General features: G+C 45.7%; 1 protein-coding gene across 13 annotated transcripts in view; it reads right to left on the bottom strand.

Moving 5' to 3' along the window:
* The window catches only part of NAV2 (neuron navigator 2), a 421,317-nt gene that overhangs the window by 116,247 nt on the left and 285,277 nt on the right, over positions 1–19,793 (bottom strand). For all 13 annotated transcript variants that reach the window (XM_043874925.1, XM_043874936.1, XM_043874913.1 and 10 more), the window contains one exon: positions 13,920–14,042. In XM_043874925.1, the coding sequence (XP_043730860.1) occupies positions 13,920–14,042 (123 nt within the window). The remainder of the gene's footprint in view (positions 1–13,919; positions 14,043–19,793) is intronic.

Raw genomic sequence — 19,793 nt, 5'->3', positions numbered from 1 at the left:
TGGTAGACCATACAAAACCTGCCAACTGCATGAAAAATCACAGTGCAGGAAGTCCCCCCGCCCCCTCAATGGCTCATCCCCAAGGCAGCCCGCTCCCCTCCAGACAGGCAGAGCCCCCTGCTAGTGCTGATTTAGGGAACAATGTCCTTCCAAGTCTAATTAAGTTCTGAGTCAAAACATCCACCAAAATAAATACAATTCATGGCTTATCAGTCACTTGGAATTTTATCTCGATGAAAACAAGAGGACGGTCCCATGAACTTTCAGCTCCTAATATAGTTTTGGTGAAGCTCCAAGATAGAGCAAAACCCATTATCACGTATAATGAATGGATTTTCTCCGAAGTGTCAGGAAGGTACAGGCCCCCACCACTTCTGGTCACAGCTCTGTCCGCCCTGCCTTCCCCTTTTGCAAGATGTCATTCGCTCCTTCCGCCCGTGCCTGCCATCAGTAACACTGCTACCCGCCTCCCTTGCTAAGTGCCTCTCGGCTTAGCCTTGAAGCACAGTGAGGATGGACCCTGAGGCTTTCTCTCCTCTGGAGGAGGTCTGCTACATGCAGAAGAGGGGTCTACACACCAGGGGCCAGGGGCGAGCACTGCACTCTTACTCGAAATGCCATCACACAACAGCTGTCAGCGAGACCATCAGAGCCCAAAGGTTGGTGGGGTCCCGGCCCTGCGTGGATGGTCACAGTCCTGAGCCATCCTGGACTCTGTCCTTCAAGTGACAAACAAGAACACCAAGTCTGGGAGCTCAAGGACTTTAAACATCGGCAGGTCAGACCACATGGATGAAGGAACAGGGGTGCAGGGAGGGGCAGCATCTTACTCAAGATGCTCAGTGATGGCGGAGGAGATCCAGGACAAGCACTCGTGATTCCCAGTGCACTCCGTCCCTTCCTGCATGGACTGCAGTCATCTTCACCTAAGAGCTAACGTGCGCTTTCATCGCTGACTCGTTCATGCTCTCCAAACTCTCGCCGAGGCAGCTTTGCTCCCCAGTGCCTGGAGGACAGAGTGGTCACTGGACCTCTAACAACCTCCCCAGGCCTTGATTTCCTCACTGGCAAAGTGAGGGGGCTGCAGTGGGGACCTTCTCACGCCACCTTGCTTGGTAAGCTTCTCTTCCAAGAGGCAGTGCTGGGAAAATACATTAGAATGCCAGGTAACCTAGAACAGAAACTCTGGGCTGGCACAGTGTCCAGCATGACCAGCCTAAAGGCTACACTTAACCAGAACTCCTTCCACACCAGGCTTATTTCATCAGCTCTTATATTTCAGTAACAGAAATCACAGCAAGGCTGCTCTTCAAACATGACAAAGATATTCAAGGAAACAAAAGGAAAATCCCAAATAGATAAAGAAATAAGCAGACCTATTTTGACACTTGGGTAGTATTTCTAAAGGATCTCTCAAATCATCACTGACAGAAAAAGAAACCTCTTGTAGCTTATTACAGTAACAACAAGTTCCCATCATAGGATGACATTTAGCCCCCCGGGGCTACCCCAGTCCTTCCAGGTCCCATAAATCTCTTTGGCACTTAGCATGTGGCTTATTGAGGCTCTGCTCTCCTCAATTTGACTGCAAGCTTCTTGAGGGCAGGGAGCAGAGATGATGATCTGACTTCCCTTTGGATCCCCAGGGCCTAGTGCATGGGAGATGCTTTACCAATATTAAACAACCATCAGCATTTTCTATGAACTGTCATATATCAAGACATAGTCCAAATACTTTGCTGAAATACAACTGACTCATAGCATTGCTTAACATTCATCAGCCAATTCAGTAATGTGTTCCTCATCTATGTGCTCACGCTCTCCAATCTGGTTGATAGTCAAGGCCATCAACCAGACTAGACAGCATGGTGCCCAGCACCTGATAGGTATGTGGTAAATATGTTATGAACTGCAAGATTCAGAGCTGCTTACATAATGGTGGGGTGGGGGTGGCATTAGGCTCAGACTGCCACTTACATGTAATAAAACAGTGATGGTCACTAAGCCGTTCTCCATGTATTTGCTATTCTCTCAGGTCCCCAGCAAAAATGTATTTCTCTTGATCTCTGAATTTCACTGTAGCCCTGTGACTTCCTTTGACCAAAGACAAATGAGTGGAAGTTACAGAGGCCATTCCCAGGTAGGAGCTTGTAAGAGACAGCATGTCTTCTCTTTGCCATGGGGATTGTCAGTCCTCTAAACAGTCGTCTCCCTGGCACTCTGGGTCCTAGGGTAAGAATGATGTACGTTACAGTCTCCCACTGACATGCAATGGCCAGATACTGAGGGTAGGTTTGGGGAGTTGCTTGTTACAGGACACAATCTAGCCTACACTGACTGATGTAAAGACTTGTCTAGGTACTCGGATGGAAACATATTATTTCCTGTTTCAGAGCACAGGTGTAGTCAGATTCTGACCTGGGTGGGGGGCCTACACTTTGGGTTGCTGGGGGAGGAAGCACAGAAAAAGATGCTCTGTTTGGACTTTTTTCTTTGACCTCTCTTGCTTTCATATTGCTAGATATCATCTCATCCATATTTAGAGGAACTATCAAGTCTCCAAATTACCTTTAAGCAACTATTGGAAAGGAACCACTTTTGGAAAAAGTACTTTGGGGAAGCAACTGTCCTTTCCATCCCCCAACACACACTCTCCACTGTGCTTCTCCTATGGTGTAACCTGGAACAAAGCTATGAAGTTGAGCAACATTAGGGAGTGAAAGGTTCTTGTGGGGCCACTATACAGCTTTTTTTTTTTTTTTTCCCAAAGTGAAAACACAGCATACCTGAGAAATGACACTCCACAGACACTTGATGAATTCTTTCTCTTCTCTTTACAACCCCCTGGGAGAATTCCTTTCTAGCTTAAGGTGCAGATGGCTTGCTTCCTGTCAGCACTAGCCCCCTGTTCAGCACACGTGGCCTCTACCCACCCATTCCACAAGCAGACACTCTTACTTAAAAAGGAAGTCAGTGGTACCAGCAGAAAAGAGGCACTGGGGAAAGGCCAGTGCAGTAATTATTACCCTGTGACCACGGAAATACAGGTTTGCCTCTAAGGCTCCTTTAAGAGATTTCAGATTAAAATGACTTTCACTCTCTCCTAGTTTCTGTTCTCTTGCTACTCACAGGCAAGAGAAAGGGGAAAGGGATGGAACGCAAACACAATGGAGATCACTGACGCTGGGCCCTGTGCTAGAGGCATCTTCTTTTACCAGGAAACTGAGTATAACCCTGGAATGCAAGACGAGGAAAATGCTGGGGGCACTAGTGGATACAATAGGCAGTTTTAAGGCAGTGAGAAGGAGCAGGCCAGCAGAATGAGAGAGGAGAGGGGGGAAGGGCTGGGGTGACAGAGCCATGGAGAAGGACACAGAGGGATCAACTGACTGTGCCCAGCAAGACAAGATGAAGCCTCAATAGTACGGGAACAGTCGGAAAGGTGGTGGTGGAACAAGGCAAAGTTCATTTCACTTAGGCTGGTAGGAAACTCCGTGGTGAATCACCACGAAAATATGCAACCATGTAGGACCTTATATACATCTGTATTCTCAATTTTCTCCCTTTTCTACATGTCATATTCTCACCTATACTCCCCCGCCCCATCCTGATGCTTCATTATTTTAATTTATGATTGTTCTTTCACTATACATCACTACTCTAAGCTGTCATAGAAAAAAGAGAGCTTAACTATTAATTAATTAAATATACAGGAAAGAGAACGGCAGAGGGTTGGAGCCCAGATTGCCCTGAACGGCTTGCAGGACTGAGGAATAATCAGTGCATTTATCTTTGTCTGGTACTTTATAAAGGTCTCTTTCCACCTTCACCTCAGGCCCTCCTTACAACAGTCTTGTGATGCACATACCACAGTGGTCCCCAACTTACTTGGCACTAGGGACCAATTTCGTAGAAGACAACTTTCCCATGGATTGGGGGTGAGGGGGGATGGTTTAAGCGCATTACATTTATTGTGCACTTTATTTCTAACATAATGCTGCCATTGATCTGACAGGAGGTATTAGTCCGTGGTCTGGAGGTTGGGGACCCCTGCATGTGAACACTGTTCTCATTTTAGAGACAAAACCATGAAACTCAGAGGTACTGTCTAGCCCCTTGGTCCCTCCACAGCAAACCCCACAGCTGCCTTTAGAAACAGCAATGAGCTGGTTTATAGCTGCTGCTGCTGCTAAGTCACTTCAGTCATGCCCGACTCTGTGCGACCCCATAGATGGCAGCCCACCAGGCTCCCCCGTCCCTGGGATTCTCCAGGCAAGGACATTGGAGTGGGTTGCCATTTCCTTCTCCAATCTGGTTTATAGCAGCACGACCCAAAAGAATCCTCTGCAGTGATGAAACTGCTGCCTACCTACTGAAGAGTGTCTGCGTTCTCCAACGGGGTAGCCCTGAACCATGTGGGACCTGGGAGTACTTGAAATGTGGCTCATGTGACCAAGCAACTGACTTCTAAATTGGATTATTTTATGCTGCGTGGCCACACCCTGCTCAGGGCTTGAGAGCCCAGCTGGGCAGTGGGGCTGAGCAGGTCTTGAGTCTCTCACTCCCACCACTTGGATGTGGGGAAATAGCCAGAGACGGCATGAAATGTGATTAGATAAAATAAGGCGAAACTCTGCCCCTCTGCCTGACTTGGTGACAATGGGAAGATTAGGAAATGACAGCTCACAAAAGACACAGACGGTAGAGAGTGAGGGGAAGGGAGGGAACATTTCAGGGGAGCCCTCCTTAAACCATGGCTCCAGCCACGCACCCCTGCAGACCCCCAAACTCTGTGCAGACAAACTCCAGCCATGCCTCAGGGACTACAGTGGTAAGTCAGGAGCAGGGAGAATTCTGCAAATGACTGAAGATTCTCTGTAGATTCTGGGGGCCCTGATTTCTGGGATCACTCAAGGGAAGGATGAGTCTGGCCTCGAATCATGAAATTGTGGACTCTGACAAACGGCACAATTTGGCAGCAGGTCTGAATCCATAAACAGGCATCCTTCCTCCAAACCTGCAAGGAGCCCAAGGGGTAAACTGGTCCAGCACTGTATAAGAGCAAGCCTTCTCAAATGGAGAGGCAGACGTAGAGAACGGACTTGTGGACACAGTGGGGGAAGGAGAGGGTGGGATGAACTGACATAGTAGCATTGACATATACACAGTACCGTGCGTAAAACAGATAGCTAGTAGGAAGCTGTTTAATGCAGGGAGCTAGCCTGGTGTTCTGTGGCCACATACAGTGGTGGGATGGAAAGGTGCATGGGAGGTTCAAGAAGGATGGGATACACATACACACACACACACACACACACAGACAGTTAGAACTGATTTGAGTTGTTTCATGGCAGAAACCCAAGAGAACGCACTGGTCATAGCAAGCACCCTCTTCCAACAACACAGGAGAAGACTCTACACATGGACATCATCAGACGGTCAATACAGAAATCAGATTGATTATATTCTTTGCAGCCAAAGATGGAGAAGCTCTATACAGTCAGCAAAAACAAGACTGGGAACTGACTGTGGCACAGATCATGAACTTCTTATTGCCAAATTCAGACTTAAATTGAAGAAAGTAGGGAAAACCACTAGACCATTCAAGCATGACCTAAATCAAGTCCCTTATGATTATACAGTGGAAGTGACAAATAGATTCAAGGGATTAGATCTGATAGACAAAGTGTCTGAAGAACTATGGACAGAGGTTTGTGACACTGTACAGGAGGCAAGGGGTCAAGACCATCCCCAAGAAAAAGAAATGCAAAAAGGCTAAATGGTTGTCTGAGGAGGCCTTACAAATAACTGAGAAAAGAAGAGAAGCTAAAGGCAAAGGAGAAAAGGAAAGATATACCCATTTGAATGCAGAGTTTCAAAGAATAGAAAAGAGAGATAAGAAAACCTTCTCAGTGATCAATGCAAAGAAATAGAGGAAAACAAAAGAATGAGAAAGACTAGAGATTCAAGAAAATTAGAGATACCAAGGGAACATTTCATGCAAAGATGAGCACAATAAAGGACAGAAATGGTATGGACCTAACAGAAGCAGAAGATATTAAGAAGAGGTGGCAAGAATACAAAGAAAAACTATATAAAAAAGGTTTTCATGACCCAGATAACCACGATGGTGTGATCACTCACCTAGAGCCAGACATCCTGGAATGTGAATTCAAGTGGGCCATAGGAAGCATCACTACAATCAAAGCTAGTGGAGGTGATGGAATGAATTCCAGTTGAGCTATTTCAAATCCTAAAAGATGATGCTGTGAAAGTGCTACACTCAGTATGTCAGCAAATTTGGAAACCTCAGCAGTGGCCACAGGACTGGAAAAGGTCAGTTTTCATTCCAATCCCAAAGAAAGGCAATGCCAAAGAGTATTCAAACTACCGCACAACTGCACTCATCTCACACGCTAGTAAAATAACGCTCAAAATCCTCCAAGCCAGGTTTCAACAGTACGTGAACCATGAACTTGCAGACATTCAAGTTGAATTTAGAGAAGGCAGAGGAACCAGAGATCAAATTGCCAACATCCGCTGGATCATCAAAAAAGCAACAGAGTTCCAGAAAAACATCTACTTCTGCTTTATTGACTATGTCAGAGGCTTTGACTGTGTGGATCACAACAAACTGGAAAATTCTGAAAGAGATGGAAACACTAGAACATCTTACCTGCCTCCTGATAAATCTGTATGCAGGTCAAGAAGCAACAGTTAGAACTGGACATGGAACAAAAGACTGGTTGCAAATAAGAAAAGGAGTACATCAAGGCTGTATATTGTCACCCTGCTTATTTAACTTACATGCAGAGTACATCATATGAAATGCCTGGCTGGATGAAGCACAAGCTGGAATCAAGACTGACAGGAGGAATATCAATAACCTCAGATATGCAGATGACACCACCCTTGTGGCAGAAAGCGAAGAGGAACTAAAGAGCCTCTTGATGAAAGTGAAAGAGGAGAGTGAAAAAGTTGGCTTAAAGCTCAACATTCAGAAAACTAAGATCATGAAATCCGGTCCCATCACTTCTTGGCAAACAGATGGGGAAACAGTGGAAACAGTGGCAGACTATTTTTTTGGGCTCCAAAATCACTGCAGATGGTGACTGCAGCCATGAAATTAAAAGACGCTTGCTCCTTGGAAGAAAAGCTATGAACAACCTAGATAGCATATTAAAAAGCAGAGACATTACTTTGCCAACAAAGATCCATCTAGTCAAAGCTGTGGTTTTTCCAGTAGTCATGTATGGATGTGAGAGTTGGACTATAAAGAAAGCTGAGCACCAAAGAACTGATGCTTTTGAATTGTTGTGTTGGAAAAGACTCTTCAGAGTCCCTTGGATTTTAATGAGATTAAACCAGTCAATTCTCAAGGAAATTAGTCCTGAATATTCACTGGAAGGACTGATGCTAAAGCTAAAGCTCCAATACTTTGGCCACCTGATGCAAAGAACTGACTCATTTGAAAAGACCCTGATGCTGGGAAAGATTGAAGACGAGAGGAGGGGACAACATCACTGACTTGATGGACATGAGTTTGAGTAAGCTCCGGGAGTTGGTGATGGACAGGAAAGTCTGGTGTGCTGCAGTCCTTGGGGTCACAAAGAGTCAGACACGACTGAGTGACTGAACTGATGGCAGAAACCAACACGACATTTTAAAGCAATTATCCTCCAATAAATAACAAAAGGGCCTTCTCCTTGAGGCCTGAGATCATGACAGGATAAACGATGAGGGTCAGCCCATCTGCAGCATCCCTGGGACGCTGGGATGCAGGGACAGGAGGCAAGAAACATCCCCTCTTCCCTCTAATGCAAACTGTTGTCCATTGTCCTGATGCAAACTGTTGTCCATTGTCCCTGAAGGCTGGGGTTCGCCCTTCCAGCCATCTGGGCACTGCTTAGATTTTTAGTGAGCAGGGCCTCATTCAATAAGATGACACCTCATTCAATAAGATGACACCTCATTCAATAAGATGTCACCTCATTCAATAAGAGAATAGCTGGAGCTAAATAGGAATCCATGCACAGAGGGCTCCCTGAGCAAGCAGATGAGTGGGCCAGTCGGCAGGTGGCTAGAGCCTCTGGCAGTGGATGGGTCTGCTGGGCCTGGAATTCAGTCCCAGCTCGGACACCAGCCAGTTAGGTGTGCATGGAACCTGCAGTGAGTTTACGGACCCTCTCACAGACTCAAGTCTATGAAACTAGGATAACTCCTTTCAAAGGGTCAAGGTTAAAAATTAATGACCAAATATTTGTAAGGTGCTGGACACAGTTCCTGGCATATAGTGCTCCGTCAGGAAATGGCAACTATACCTGTTTTTATTATTTTCTAATAAAAGTTTGTATTTATTTTCCATTGTTGCTGTAACAAATTATAATAAACTTGGGGGGTTAAAATAATACTATCGGTACTATCTTACAGTTTTTCATCTGAATTGAGTGCCAAGGAATGAACTCATAGTGTCAGCAGAGCTAAGGTCATTTCTGGAGGCTTCAGGGAACATCTGCTCCTTTGCCTTCTCTGTATAGAGGCCACCCGACCTGAGTTCTTTGATTGTGGTCCCTTCCCTAATCTTCAAAGCTAATCAGGGTGGATGGTGTCCCTCTCACATCTCATCAGTCTGCCTTCTGCTCCTGCCTGTTCCACTTTTAAGGACCTGTGATTACAGTGGCCGACCTGGATAACCCAGGGCAGTCCATCTAAACGTCAGCTGATAAGCAACCTTACTGGGCTTCCCAGATGGCTCAGGGATAAAGAATCCACCTGCAACACAAGACACAATGAGTTCGATCTCTGGGTCGGGAAGATCCCCTGGAGGAGGAATTGGCAACTCACTCTTGTATGCTTGACTGGAGAATCCTATGGACAGAGGAGCCTGGCAGGCTACAGTCCATGGGGTCACACAGAGTCGGACATGACTGAGCATGCACGAAGCAAACTCATTCCCTTGGCCACAAGTCATAAAATATTCACAAGTGCTGGGATTAGGTCATGGATGTCTCTGAGGGGGCTGTTTTTCTCCCTATCCCAGATTTGAAAGGGAAGACAATGGGAGAAGTTCCCCTCTGTATTCCCTCCAGTCTGTATATCCCAGCAGGGGCGATGCCTAAGAAAGAGCTCACCTCACATGATGAGGGTGCCTACCAATTCCAGCTGCTGGATGGGGAGCTCTGTCTCGGATTCAGCTCCTCCAAGTCGGGCCCGAATCTGTGAATGCATTGCTGGGTGCCAGAAGGCCAAACTGTCCCACACAAATCACAAAGCCAAGCAGTGTCCTGAGCTGGAAGATCTTGCGACACTCCCGGTAAGGGAGGAGGGCCTGGCTTGGCACGCTGGTCAGATACCAGGTTGCATAGTTACATCCTCACACTGCAGGACTCCCTGTTCAAGCTGAAGCTGGGATAGCTCCGAGCACTGAGGCCTGGGTCCCAAATGCAGACAGTCAAGTTGTACGATGACTGAAGCCCAACTGAAAAGCCATCTCCATAAGTAAACTGTACAGAATTTGGAGGGCAAAGAAAATCTTGTAATTTAACAAGGGAAAAAAAAAGTTTCTCCTTTATGTTTGGTGATGTTAGAGGGCAATTTTCATTTTTGTTCAAGTCTCAGGCTGATGTTTTATCACGTGGCATTAGTTTGTTTTTTTTCTATTTTTCTTACTACCTAAATCGTAGCTCAGTCAGTCAAGAATCCACCTGCAATGCAGGAGACCTGGGTTCAACTCCTGGGTCAGGAAGATTCACAGGAGAAGAAAATAACAACCCACTCTAATATTCTTGCCTGGAAAATCCCATGGACAGACAAACCCAGCAGGCTACAGTCCATGAGGTCACAAGAGTCAGACATGACTTAGCGACTAAACCAAATTAACAAAAGCAATTGGTGTTTTAAGGGTTGAGAAGAAAGTTATCAAGTAACTGCAAAGTCTTGCTCGGGACCCACATGCACAGGAGCCTGGCTTCTACCCTCCAAGTGCTCTCAGGACAGGTACGTGACCTTGGCGGGAGCATCTAACTGCCTCAACCCACTGCACACTATAGCACCACGCGTTCGGGAAAGGGCCACGGCGTGCTTTCAAGGGACAGAGAAAGGGACCGAGAGTGGAAACTTTCCCAGAGCTGAGCTTTAATCTTTGAAAGCACTCAACTTTCCGATGGGGTCCCAGGAGACAGCAGTGCCTGCAAGCGGCCGGAGTTCCACAAACCCTGTGGCTGTGAGCTCAGCCCCTGGGCCCTCCTTGCTGTATCCCTTCCTCCTCCCAGCCTGCTAGACCTCCATGTCACAGGTCTCTTTACATGTCTGTCATCTGGGGCCAAGAGCTTGTAATAAGCCACCTCTGCTTGCCCCTTTTGATCCTTCCTTCAGAGCCGGCTGGCCCTCGTTTGCTGAAAGTCGCCCCGATGACTATCAGGTAAAAACAAGAGCCCATGGGTGGCAATCCTAAAGAGTGACAGGAGATCAAGGGCAGGCCTGGCATCCTGAATTTACGATCGTCATTTATTATTTCTCAGAAGCCAGCTGGTGACATACGAGACTCACCAGCAGACATGGGCTCTGTCTCCCAGGCTCCGAAGGTGCACATTCCTATCAGTTACTTTCAATAACCCTGAAGATAACCCAGCCACATCCTGCCGCCAACAGCCTCAGTCTGCCTGGGGAGTGGGTGGGTGGGTGTCCTTCAGCCTCCCCTGGGAGAGCTGTCCTCTAGGGATGAAAGGCCAAGGTCAGTGATGTTCCTGCTTGCATAGTGAGGTGATCCGCCCTTGGGCTGGCCATCCCTTTGCTGAGGTCTCATCAGAAATCATCTCTCAGTTTGTTTCCTATTTCTTTTGTAGAACTCATGTAATTTACTGCTTGTGTGTGAATCCTTAAGGACTGGGCTTTTTATTTAAAAAAAAAAAAATTCATGGAAGTATTTTAGCTCTTTTTTCAGGTTAGAAGGGAAGACTTCTAGAAAGGTTCTTTGCATTTTTTTTTCACTTGTCTAAATTACTTAAACAATTTATTTCTAGTTACAGGGATAGGAAAAGGATTACCTAGCCTGCAGCCATGTACATAGTACTTTTTATTTTTTAATATATCTGCACACCATCTGTTATATTATTCCTCGATATTTCACATTAAGTTGTTTCAAGTCTACACTATCCTGACCCTAAGAAGTGTGTGTAAAATCATGAGTTTGAGAAATGCTAGAGGCAAGAATTTTTTTTTTTAATTAAAATATAATTGTTAAAAAGAAGTACTTCCCTGTCTACCATCTAAAATTATTTCTGTACCAATAATGTTAGCCTTGCACTTTGTGGAACACTCATTTACAACATAGTTTTGGGAAGATTTACAAGAACAGGGCCTCCCAGGTGACGCTAATGGTAAAGAGCCCATCTGCCAATGTAAGAGACCTAAGAGACTCGGGTTAGATCCCTGGGTTGGAAGATCTCCTGGAGGAGGGCATGGCAACCCACTCCACTATCTTGCCTGGAGAATCCCATGGATAGAGGAGCCTGGCAGGCTACAGTTCACAGGGTCACAAGGAGTTGGACATTACTGAAGCAACTTAGTATGCACGCTTACATGAAGAACTTGAAAGAAACCAATCTACTACTCTTTCAACTGAGCCAAAGATAAAGCATTATTATGGCCTGTTTACACTAATTTTGAAAAAAGTAATTTAACATATCCAAGAATAATATGGGAGCTTCCCTGGTGGTCCAGGGGTTAAGAATCTGCCTGCCAAGGCAGGGGACACAGACTCGATCTCTGGTCCAGGAAGATCCCACACACTGCAGAGCCACTAAGCGCATGCGCCACAGCTACTGAAGCCCACGAGCTCTAGAGCCTCATGCTCTGCAACAAGGGAAGCTGCCGCAATGAGAAGCCCACACATCTCAACTACAGAATAGTCCCTACTCATTGCAACTAGAGAAAACCCGTGTGGAGCAATGAAGACCCAGCACAGCCAAAAATAAATAAATAAAAATAATAAATAAATGACAGCATAATATTAAAAAAAAAAAGAGTAATAGAGAATATCTCACTGCCTACAGGTCCAAACTTACATGAAATAGAAAATTTATGAGCATTATTAAATCTTTTTTTTTTAAGCCACCTGAATTCTTTCTTTAAAAGTTGGCTCATTATCCATTTAGTCTTAAATGATCACACCTGAGCCATTCCAGTTTGGGGAAAACCAGAAGACACTGTTTTCTGTTTTGTTACATGTGGAGACTGAGCTGGAACAACAAAACAAATGCCACCCATCTTTCCAGCCCAAACCCAAATCTCCCACCTCCAAAAGCAAAAGCAAGCTCAGCTGTGATCTATAATCATTCCATTAACCCTGCACTGAAGCATTAAATTAAACTGCCTAGTGCAGACACTGCTTCTGCAACAAAGGGAAATGTACCTTGTAAGGCCATCACTTTATGTTAATAGATTTACTGAGCAATTCCATGTTTACAAGAGAATACCAATAAACAAAATAATTTAATAAGCTGTGAACGCTCCAATGGGGGTGTTATAACAACTGATTTTTCTTTTGCTGATATTTACTCTAAAGATTTTGGTCATAAAGAGTTTTAGCCTTAAAGTAGTTCTCAAACGGTTTGTCTTACTATAGAATTTTTAAACCAATACTTTAAATAAAATCACAGGAAAAAAGCTGACTTGAATTGGCACCTCAGTGGTAAGTCTTTAGTCCTCCCTGGTATAAATCACTACCTTGGAGGCTGAGAGGACTCTGAGAAGGACACAGTTGAGTTGGTGGCTAAGTCTAGGCCTTGGGCAGGTGCCAAGTTCCTGACAGCTAATTCAGCACTCTTCACACCAGCCCAAGCCTCCAAGCCTTTCCCAAGAGAAGGTGAAGATTCCTTTTCAGCAAATTCCATATCCGGGGGAAACTTCAGGGTCTGTCTCTTTAATACTGCTGCCCTATTTCTCTGAAGCCAGGGAACTACAGAAGTCATCTCACTCTCTGTTAGAAACTATGTCCTGCTAAGAGAAACGCAAGAAACTGGTTTGGTGCAACAAATATTTGGCCTTCTGACACATGAGACTTTGCCTCCAAAAAGAACAGAGAGATTTCAAACTGCTCACATCAAAATTCCATGTTCTGTCTCATCAACCCAGATGTGGCAAGAGGTCAAGTATGCCAGCAAAAATTCTTCAACAATCAGATCATTAAAGGGTATTGAAATCCAGAAATACGGCACATCAGAGCTGGAAGGGATATTGGAAACCATACAGCCCAAACCCCTTCCTTAACAGATAGTTCATGGTCACAGAATCGGCTTGTGTCAAAGACTATAAACTTGTAGGCCAAATATTCTTCTTTATTATAGAGTTTTCTGGAGCTCTTCTTTGTCTTCGAAGCAATGAAGACTGGTCAAGCCTAATCATGACAACTACTCAGCATGCAGGTAAAAACTAAATGGTTAAGCCCTGCCTCTTGCCACCAGGCAACAGAGAGTTATGGGGAAGCCTGCTCAGCCACGGCCAGGGGAGCTCTCTTCTGCACACAGACCTTCTGGGCGTCACCAGGGACTCTGCTCCTTCCAAGATGCAATACCTAGAAAGCTGGCTAATGGAGGAAGCAGAGCAGATCCCCAGGGCCTGCTGAACTGATAAAGATGCAGTAGCAACAGTAAAACAACAACAAAAACCTTCCCAGCCCGAACTCCCTGGGTTCTTGCTATGAGAACCACCAACCGACACCCAGAAGCAGGATGCAAGAGCTGGTCAGGCCCCCCTTCCACCTGCTGAGCCAGCTCCTAACCTCAGGCCTGGCTTCAAGGCCTCCCAGCCTCTGGTGGCTTAAAGCAGCACGCATTGGCTCTCACTATGACCGCCCTCATTTCTCAGGCCCCCCTGGAGTCACCTCCACTTCTGGGCCACCCCAAGTGGAGCAGGCTTACCTGTCAGCGTCTCCGAGGCCCAGGGAGGTGTTTCTTTGCAGGGTCTCCCGCACCACAGCCATCCCATCAGGGAGCCGGTTCAGGCGGCGGGTGTAGAGGCCAAGTCCGCCATCGGTCATGTACCTTTGAAAGGAGAAAGGGATGATGCAAATATCTGGTTAAGGACAAGTCATGGACCATCTTGCCATTCATATCGAGAAGCCCGGCATGGCCATCCTGTGCCCTAAGATGGAAGGAACCAAGGCTTTCCGGAGGTTCTGTCACTGATCACAGCCTAGAGATAACTCAGCTGATTCAACCCAAAGGATCACCAGCTTGCTAGCAAAAATAAAACTCAGATTAATTAACCCAAACTCACAGGGATCTATGGAGCAGAAGGGAACTAGTGAAAAAATTAACTGTCAGATGCATTCATGACATTCTTGTTAATGTCAGCAATTATACAAGCAGGTGTTTTACCTAAGTACTGTGAAGGGAACTAAGTCACTGGCAAATCATAGGGGAAATATTACAGAACAGCGCAGGGGAAAAAGTAGGCAAGATTTTAAGGGTGGTAAGAAAAGATGGAGGATACAAGAACCAGCTTTGTCATCATGGGCAAGTCCTGGATTTTTTCATCTAAACTCTGTGAATATCACATTCTTCCTGCATCACCAGATGGGCATGGGAATTAGAGAGATAAGGAATATCAAAGTGCTCTATAATTTGTATAAGATCACATAAACAGAAGATGTCATTAAGATAGTGATTATCTTAAAGTATGTGTAATGGTAAATTTCACCTTTGATACTGATGTCTTAGGGGGTGTCCCAAGCTCTCTGAATAACAGTAATGTTACTTATCTAAACTTCAAGTTGATGCCACAGAGCTATCTTCCTATGAAATCAGTGTTGTCATAGGAAGGGAAGACCCCTGAGACTTTCTGTATAGATAGCTGACTATCCATCAATCAGATCAGCTCCTGAAAGACTGGCTACCAGTAGCAAGTAGTTTGGCTTCCCAGGTGGTTCAGTGGTAAAGAATCTGCCTGCAGGAGATGAAAGAGACATGGTTTCGATCCCTGGGTCAAGAAGATCCACTGGAGGAGGAAATGGCAACCCGTTCCTCCCAGGAGGAAATGAGAAATCCCATGGACAGAAGAGCCTGGCGGGCTACAGTCCATGGGGTCTCAAAGAACCGCACGTGACTGAGAGGCTAAGCATGCATGCATGCACGCACGATGAAGTACTTCAAGTCCAAAGCAGCTTTACTTCACCCACTCTGGTTACTCCAAGACACCCCTCAGAGGAGACTGCTTGTGCCATCATCCCCATCTCCAGAGGAGAATGCAAAGCAGAACTTTAGCAGAGCCAGAAATCAAACTCAGAGCCCTTTAATTCCCCTGTGGGCCCCATCAGACTTGCAACGCATCTGAAAATGCAAGTGATTTACTTTTCAAGTCCAATAACAGGGCGTGAGAAGATCAATGAATGAGTGATTATTTTGCTGCAACAGTCAGCTGAGCTATTAGTACATCATGGAATGTTTCACTGCCTTTGGTATCTTGGCTTTAGAATATATGGGGTAGATCCTGAGGGTTCTCAATACTTGAGATTCTTCTATGTCTAGCTTAGGAACTTCTTGGAATATATTCTTAGAAAAATGGACTTATAGGATGCTGTGGAAGTTTTCCAGAACCAGTAGGGTCACAGAAGAAAGTTCTCACGGGAGCTGTCTTGGGTGAGGAGCTTCTGCTTTGGGTCAGAAGAACTCTCCCTCAGGGCAACTTCCAGGATACCACATCTGAGCTGACTTCTCTGGTGGCCCCTTTCACCCCCTATTTGTGACATTAATGATCACAAAGCCAACATAATGGAATATCTGTTGAAGTCAGTCAAACCAGTTGTTTGTGGCTGAATTGTACATTTTAAAATGATGAATCTTAGGGACTTGTGGTGGTCTAGTGGATAAGAATCCACTTGCCAATGCAGGGGACCCGGGTGTGACCCCTGTCTGGGAAGATCTCCTACGCTGAGGCCCAACTACTGCGCCTGCACTCTACAGCCCAAGCTCTGGGACAAAAGAAGCCACCACAATAAACAGCAGCCTGCACGCCACAGAGAGCCGTTCTTCCTCTCCGTAACTAGAGAAAACCCACGCGCAGCAACAAAGACCCAGTGCAGCCAAGAATAAATAAATAAAAATTTTAAAAATTAAAAAAAATAAAAAGAATTTTATGGTATTTGACTTAGGCCTCAATAAAGAAGAAAAAAGAAAAATCAAAAAATTCCAGCCATCACTCAGTTCAGTTCAGTTCAGTCGCTCAGTCGTGTCCGACTTTTTGCGACCCCATGAATCGCAGCACGCCAGGCCTCCCTGTCCATCACCAGCTCCTGGAATCTACTCAAACTCATGTCCATCGAGTCGGTGATGCCATCCAGCCATCTCATCCTCCGTCATCCCCTTCTCCTCCTGCCCCCAACCTCTCCCAGCATCAGGGTCTTTTCCAATGAGTCAACTCTTCGCATGAGGTGGCCAAAATATTGGAGTTCAGCCATCATAGCTATAGTTAAATAATTATCTGTGTAATGCAGAGGGCAATGGCATCCCACTCCAGTCCTCTTGCCTGGAAAATCCCATGGACAGAGGAGCCTGGTGAGCCTGGTGGCTGCAGTCCATGGGGTCGCTAAGAGTCGGACACGACTCAGCGACTTCACTTTCACTTTTCACTTTCAGGCAATGGACAAGGAAATGGCAACCCACTCCAGTGTTCTTGCCTGGAGAATCCCAGGGACCAGGGAGCCTAGTGGGCTGCCGTCTATAGGTTTGCACAGCGTTGGACACAACTGAAGTGACTTAGTAGCAGCAGCAATGACTTTAAAATTTTTTATTTATTTATTGTTGGCTGTGCTGGGTCTTTGCTACTGCAAGGGTTTTTCTCTAGCTGTGGTGTGAAGGCTTCTCATTGCAGCGGCTTCTCTCGTTGCAGAGCGTAGGCTCTGGGACTCAGTCTTCAGTAGTTGTGGTATAAGGGCTTAGTTGCTCCACAGTTGTGAGATCTTCCAGGGTCAGAGATTGAACATGTATCTCCTGCATTGGCAGGCGGATTCTTTCCCACTGAGCCACCAGGAAAACCCCGTGTATGACTTTTTGATTCTTGGTTCTCCACACTAGATAGCAAGCTCTTTGAGAAGGGACTATTTTATTTTGTTCAAATCTATATTCCATGTTCTAACACATCCTAAGCGCTTAACAACTATTGTTTTTGTTGAATGAAATCCAAAGACACGGTCATAGGGTGAAGTTTAGCAAGAACATGTTGGGAGGAAACCAATTACAGGTTTTTCTTCCTCTGAAACGTCAGAAAATTTGACATCTAAGTCATATGGCAATTAAACTGTCTACCTGCCAATCAGGGGCTTCCCATGCAGCACTAGTGGTAAAGAGTCTGCCTGCCAATGTAGGAGGTGTGGGTTCGATCCCTGGGTCGGGAAGATCCCTGGGTCAGGAAGATCCCCTGGAGGAGGAAGTGGCAACCACTCCAGTTTTCTTGCCTGGAAAATCCCATGGATAGAAGAGTCTGATGGGCTCCAGTCCATGGTGCCACAAAGGTTCAGACATGACCGAGCACCTGCCAGTCAACCCATCTGTCCATCCTTCCACCCACTCACCCAATAGATACAGCCATCCAGGATCCAGTGGCGAGCTCCATGTGTGCATCCTACAATTAGCATAAGGAGGAAAAAAAGACCTACACCAAAATGCAGTAACTCTGCCAGAGGCTAGACTTTCTAGATCAAATGTCCTTTCAAGGAGACTTCCGTGGAAGCTGTTCAAAACAGTCTGCTGCACCATTAAGCAAGGCAGTTAATTTCGATTTTAGCAAAGCCCACTCAGCCATTGAGATAAACAAAAATTTTTCGACTGGGGAGATCTTGTCAAAGGACAAACAAACTAATTAAAGCATTCGTTTCCCTGCTGGATTTTTTTTTTTTTTTTTTTTTACTGCTGGTGAAACAACACACACGGTTGGGCAATTACACGTACCTGGGCATGTAGATGGAGGCCCACACATATACAGCCCTGGCTTTCTGTGAAGGCCAAGAGTAGAGGTTGGTGAGCTTCCAGAGCTGGAATGCTGAGATGTGCTGCAGCCTGGTATTGCCAGGTGCAAGGTGTCAAAAACTGACCACTGATGAAGGTGGGGGGCCTTGGAGAGATGTGACTGTGTGACTGGATAGTCTAACTTAGCTTGTCAGCTGCTACTGGGAATTCTGATTTTGTTTAGGCAGAGAGATGGGGTGGTGGTGGAGGAGTGAAGGATAAATCAGGATCCTCTGCCTTCTCAAATGGACCAAAGACTGAAAGCCAGAGCTGAATGCTACCAGCGTGACACGATCCAATTTCCTTACAAATCTAGTCCATTCATTTTATGCATGTATGTATGTGTGTGTGTGTGAGAGAGAGAGGTGGGGGAAGGGAGGAGTCAGGAGGAAGTGGTTAAGGAAAAGAGAGAGTTTACCTTTTCCTTCATAGGTTTGTAAAAATGTATTAAATCATAATTTAAAAAATAATATTCAAAATAAATTCTGTGTCCTCTCACTGCAAGACAGTACAACACTGAATACGGTTGTCACTTGAACTAGCCTCACACTCAAGAACTTAAATTTCTTATTTCTATAATTATTATTCTACCAAATACAGTATAAAAAGCCCTGACTATATCTTTAAATAACTCTTCTGGTCTCAAAGAAAGATACACATACTTTGGTTCAACCCAAATTTCGTAGGAATTGGCTACTGAATACATTAATATAAACGTCCATCAGTTCAGTTTAAGGAAGCATAATTTAGAGATGAAGCAGTCACTGGTGTGTTGCACTAGCCTGTGAGCAGAAGGATGAAAAGGTTTGTGGTCCTGAAGGCTCCGAGGCTGGGTGGGATGGCTGGGTCCCATCTTGCGAGCTTTATCAGAAACTTGCCTTGGGTGGAGATGCAGCGAGTTGCCTGAGGTCACAAGGAAAGTAACCAGCTGATCTAGGGACCAAATCCCTGAGCACCAGGGCCGCGCTTTTCTTCTCCTTAGAGAAATAAATCATTAGTGCTGGAGCCTAATGAGGTGCTGGCAACATCCTAATGTTTGCTTGCTGGGGTCCTGGCTAAGCCACCAAGCACCTGCACAATTTCAACACTATCCTCCACCTTCCGTTGCTTCCCCAGAGGCCCCTGGATGGACAGCAGGAGCCTCTGTTAAAGAGCCAGGGTGTCTGTGGGTGTTTTTCTTGCTTTTCAAGGCTGGGGAGGCTCATGAGCATCTGAATTAGGAGCATGGCTGTGTCATCAGTGAGTCCTGGGTTCAGTCTTCCCAGCCTCACACTAGCTGAGGGCCCTTGTGTGCATCGTTGTTAGCAAGTACTAAGGGTTACTGATGCTGGCTGGATGTTGTGCTAAGTGCCTCACAGAAATCCTGACATCTTCAAAAGAGCCTTATCAAGTGTTACTTTTATCTCTATTTTTTAGAGGAAGACAATGAAACAGGTCAAGATCACTGCGCAGGTAGATGGGTTCAAATTCCAGCTTTGTCACTTTTGGGGGCGGATAATTTCTCCAGGTTTCAGCTTCCTCATCTGCAGGATAGTTGAAACTACTGATTAATCTCATAGGGCCATGGTGGGTTCACTGAGACATTATAATGCCGAGGGTCTGCCACCTCAGGAGCCCTTTAGGAGATCAACCCTGAATATTCATTGGAAGGACTGATGCTGAAGCTAAAGCTCGGATACTTTGACCACCTGATGCAAAGAACCAACTCACTGGAAAAGACCCTGATGCTGGGAAAGAGGGAAGGCAGGGGGAGAAGGGGGCGACAAAGGATGAGATGCTTGGATGACATCA

This window comes from Cervus elaphus, chromosome 2 (assembly GCF_910594005.1).
Source record: "Cervus elaphus chromosome 2, mCerEla1.1, whole genome shotgun sequence".
Lineage (NCBI taxonomy): Eukaryota > Metazoa > Chordata > Mammalia > Artiodactyla > Cervidae > Cervus > Cervus elaphus.
This window is presented reverse-complemented; position numbering and strand designations above follow the sequence as displayed.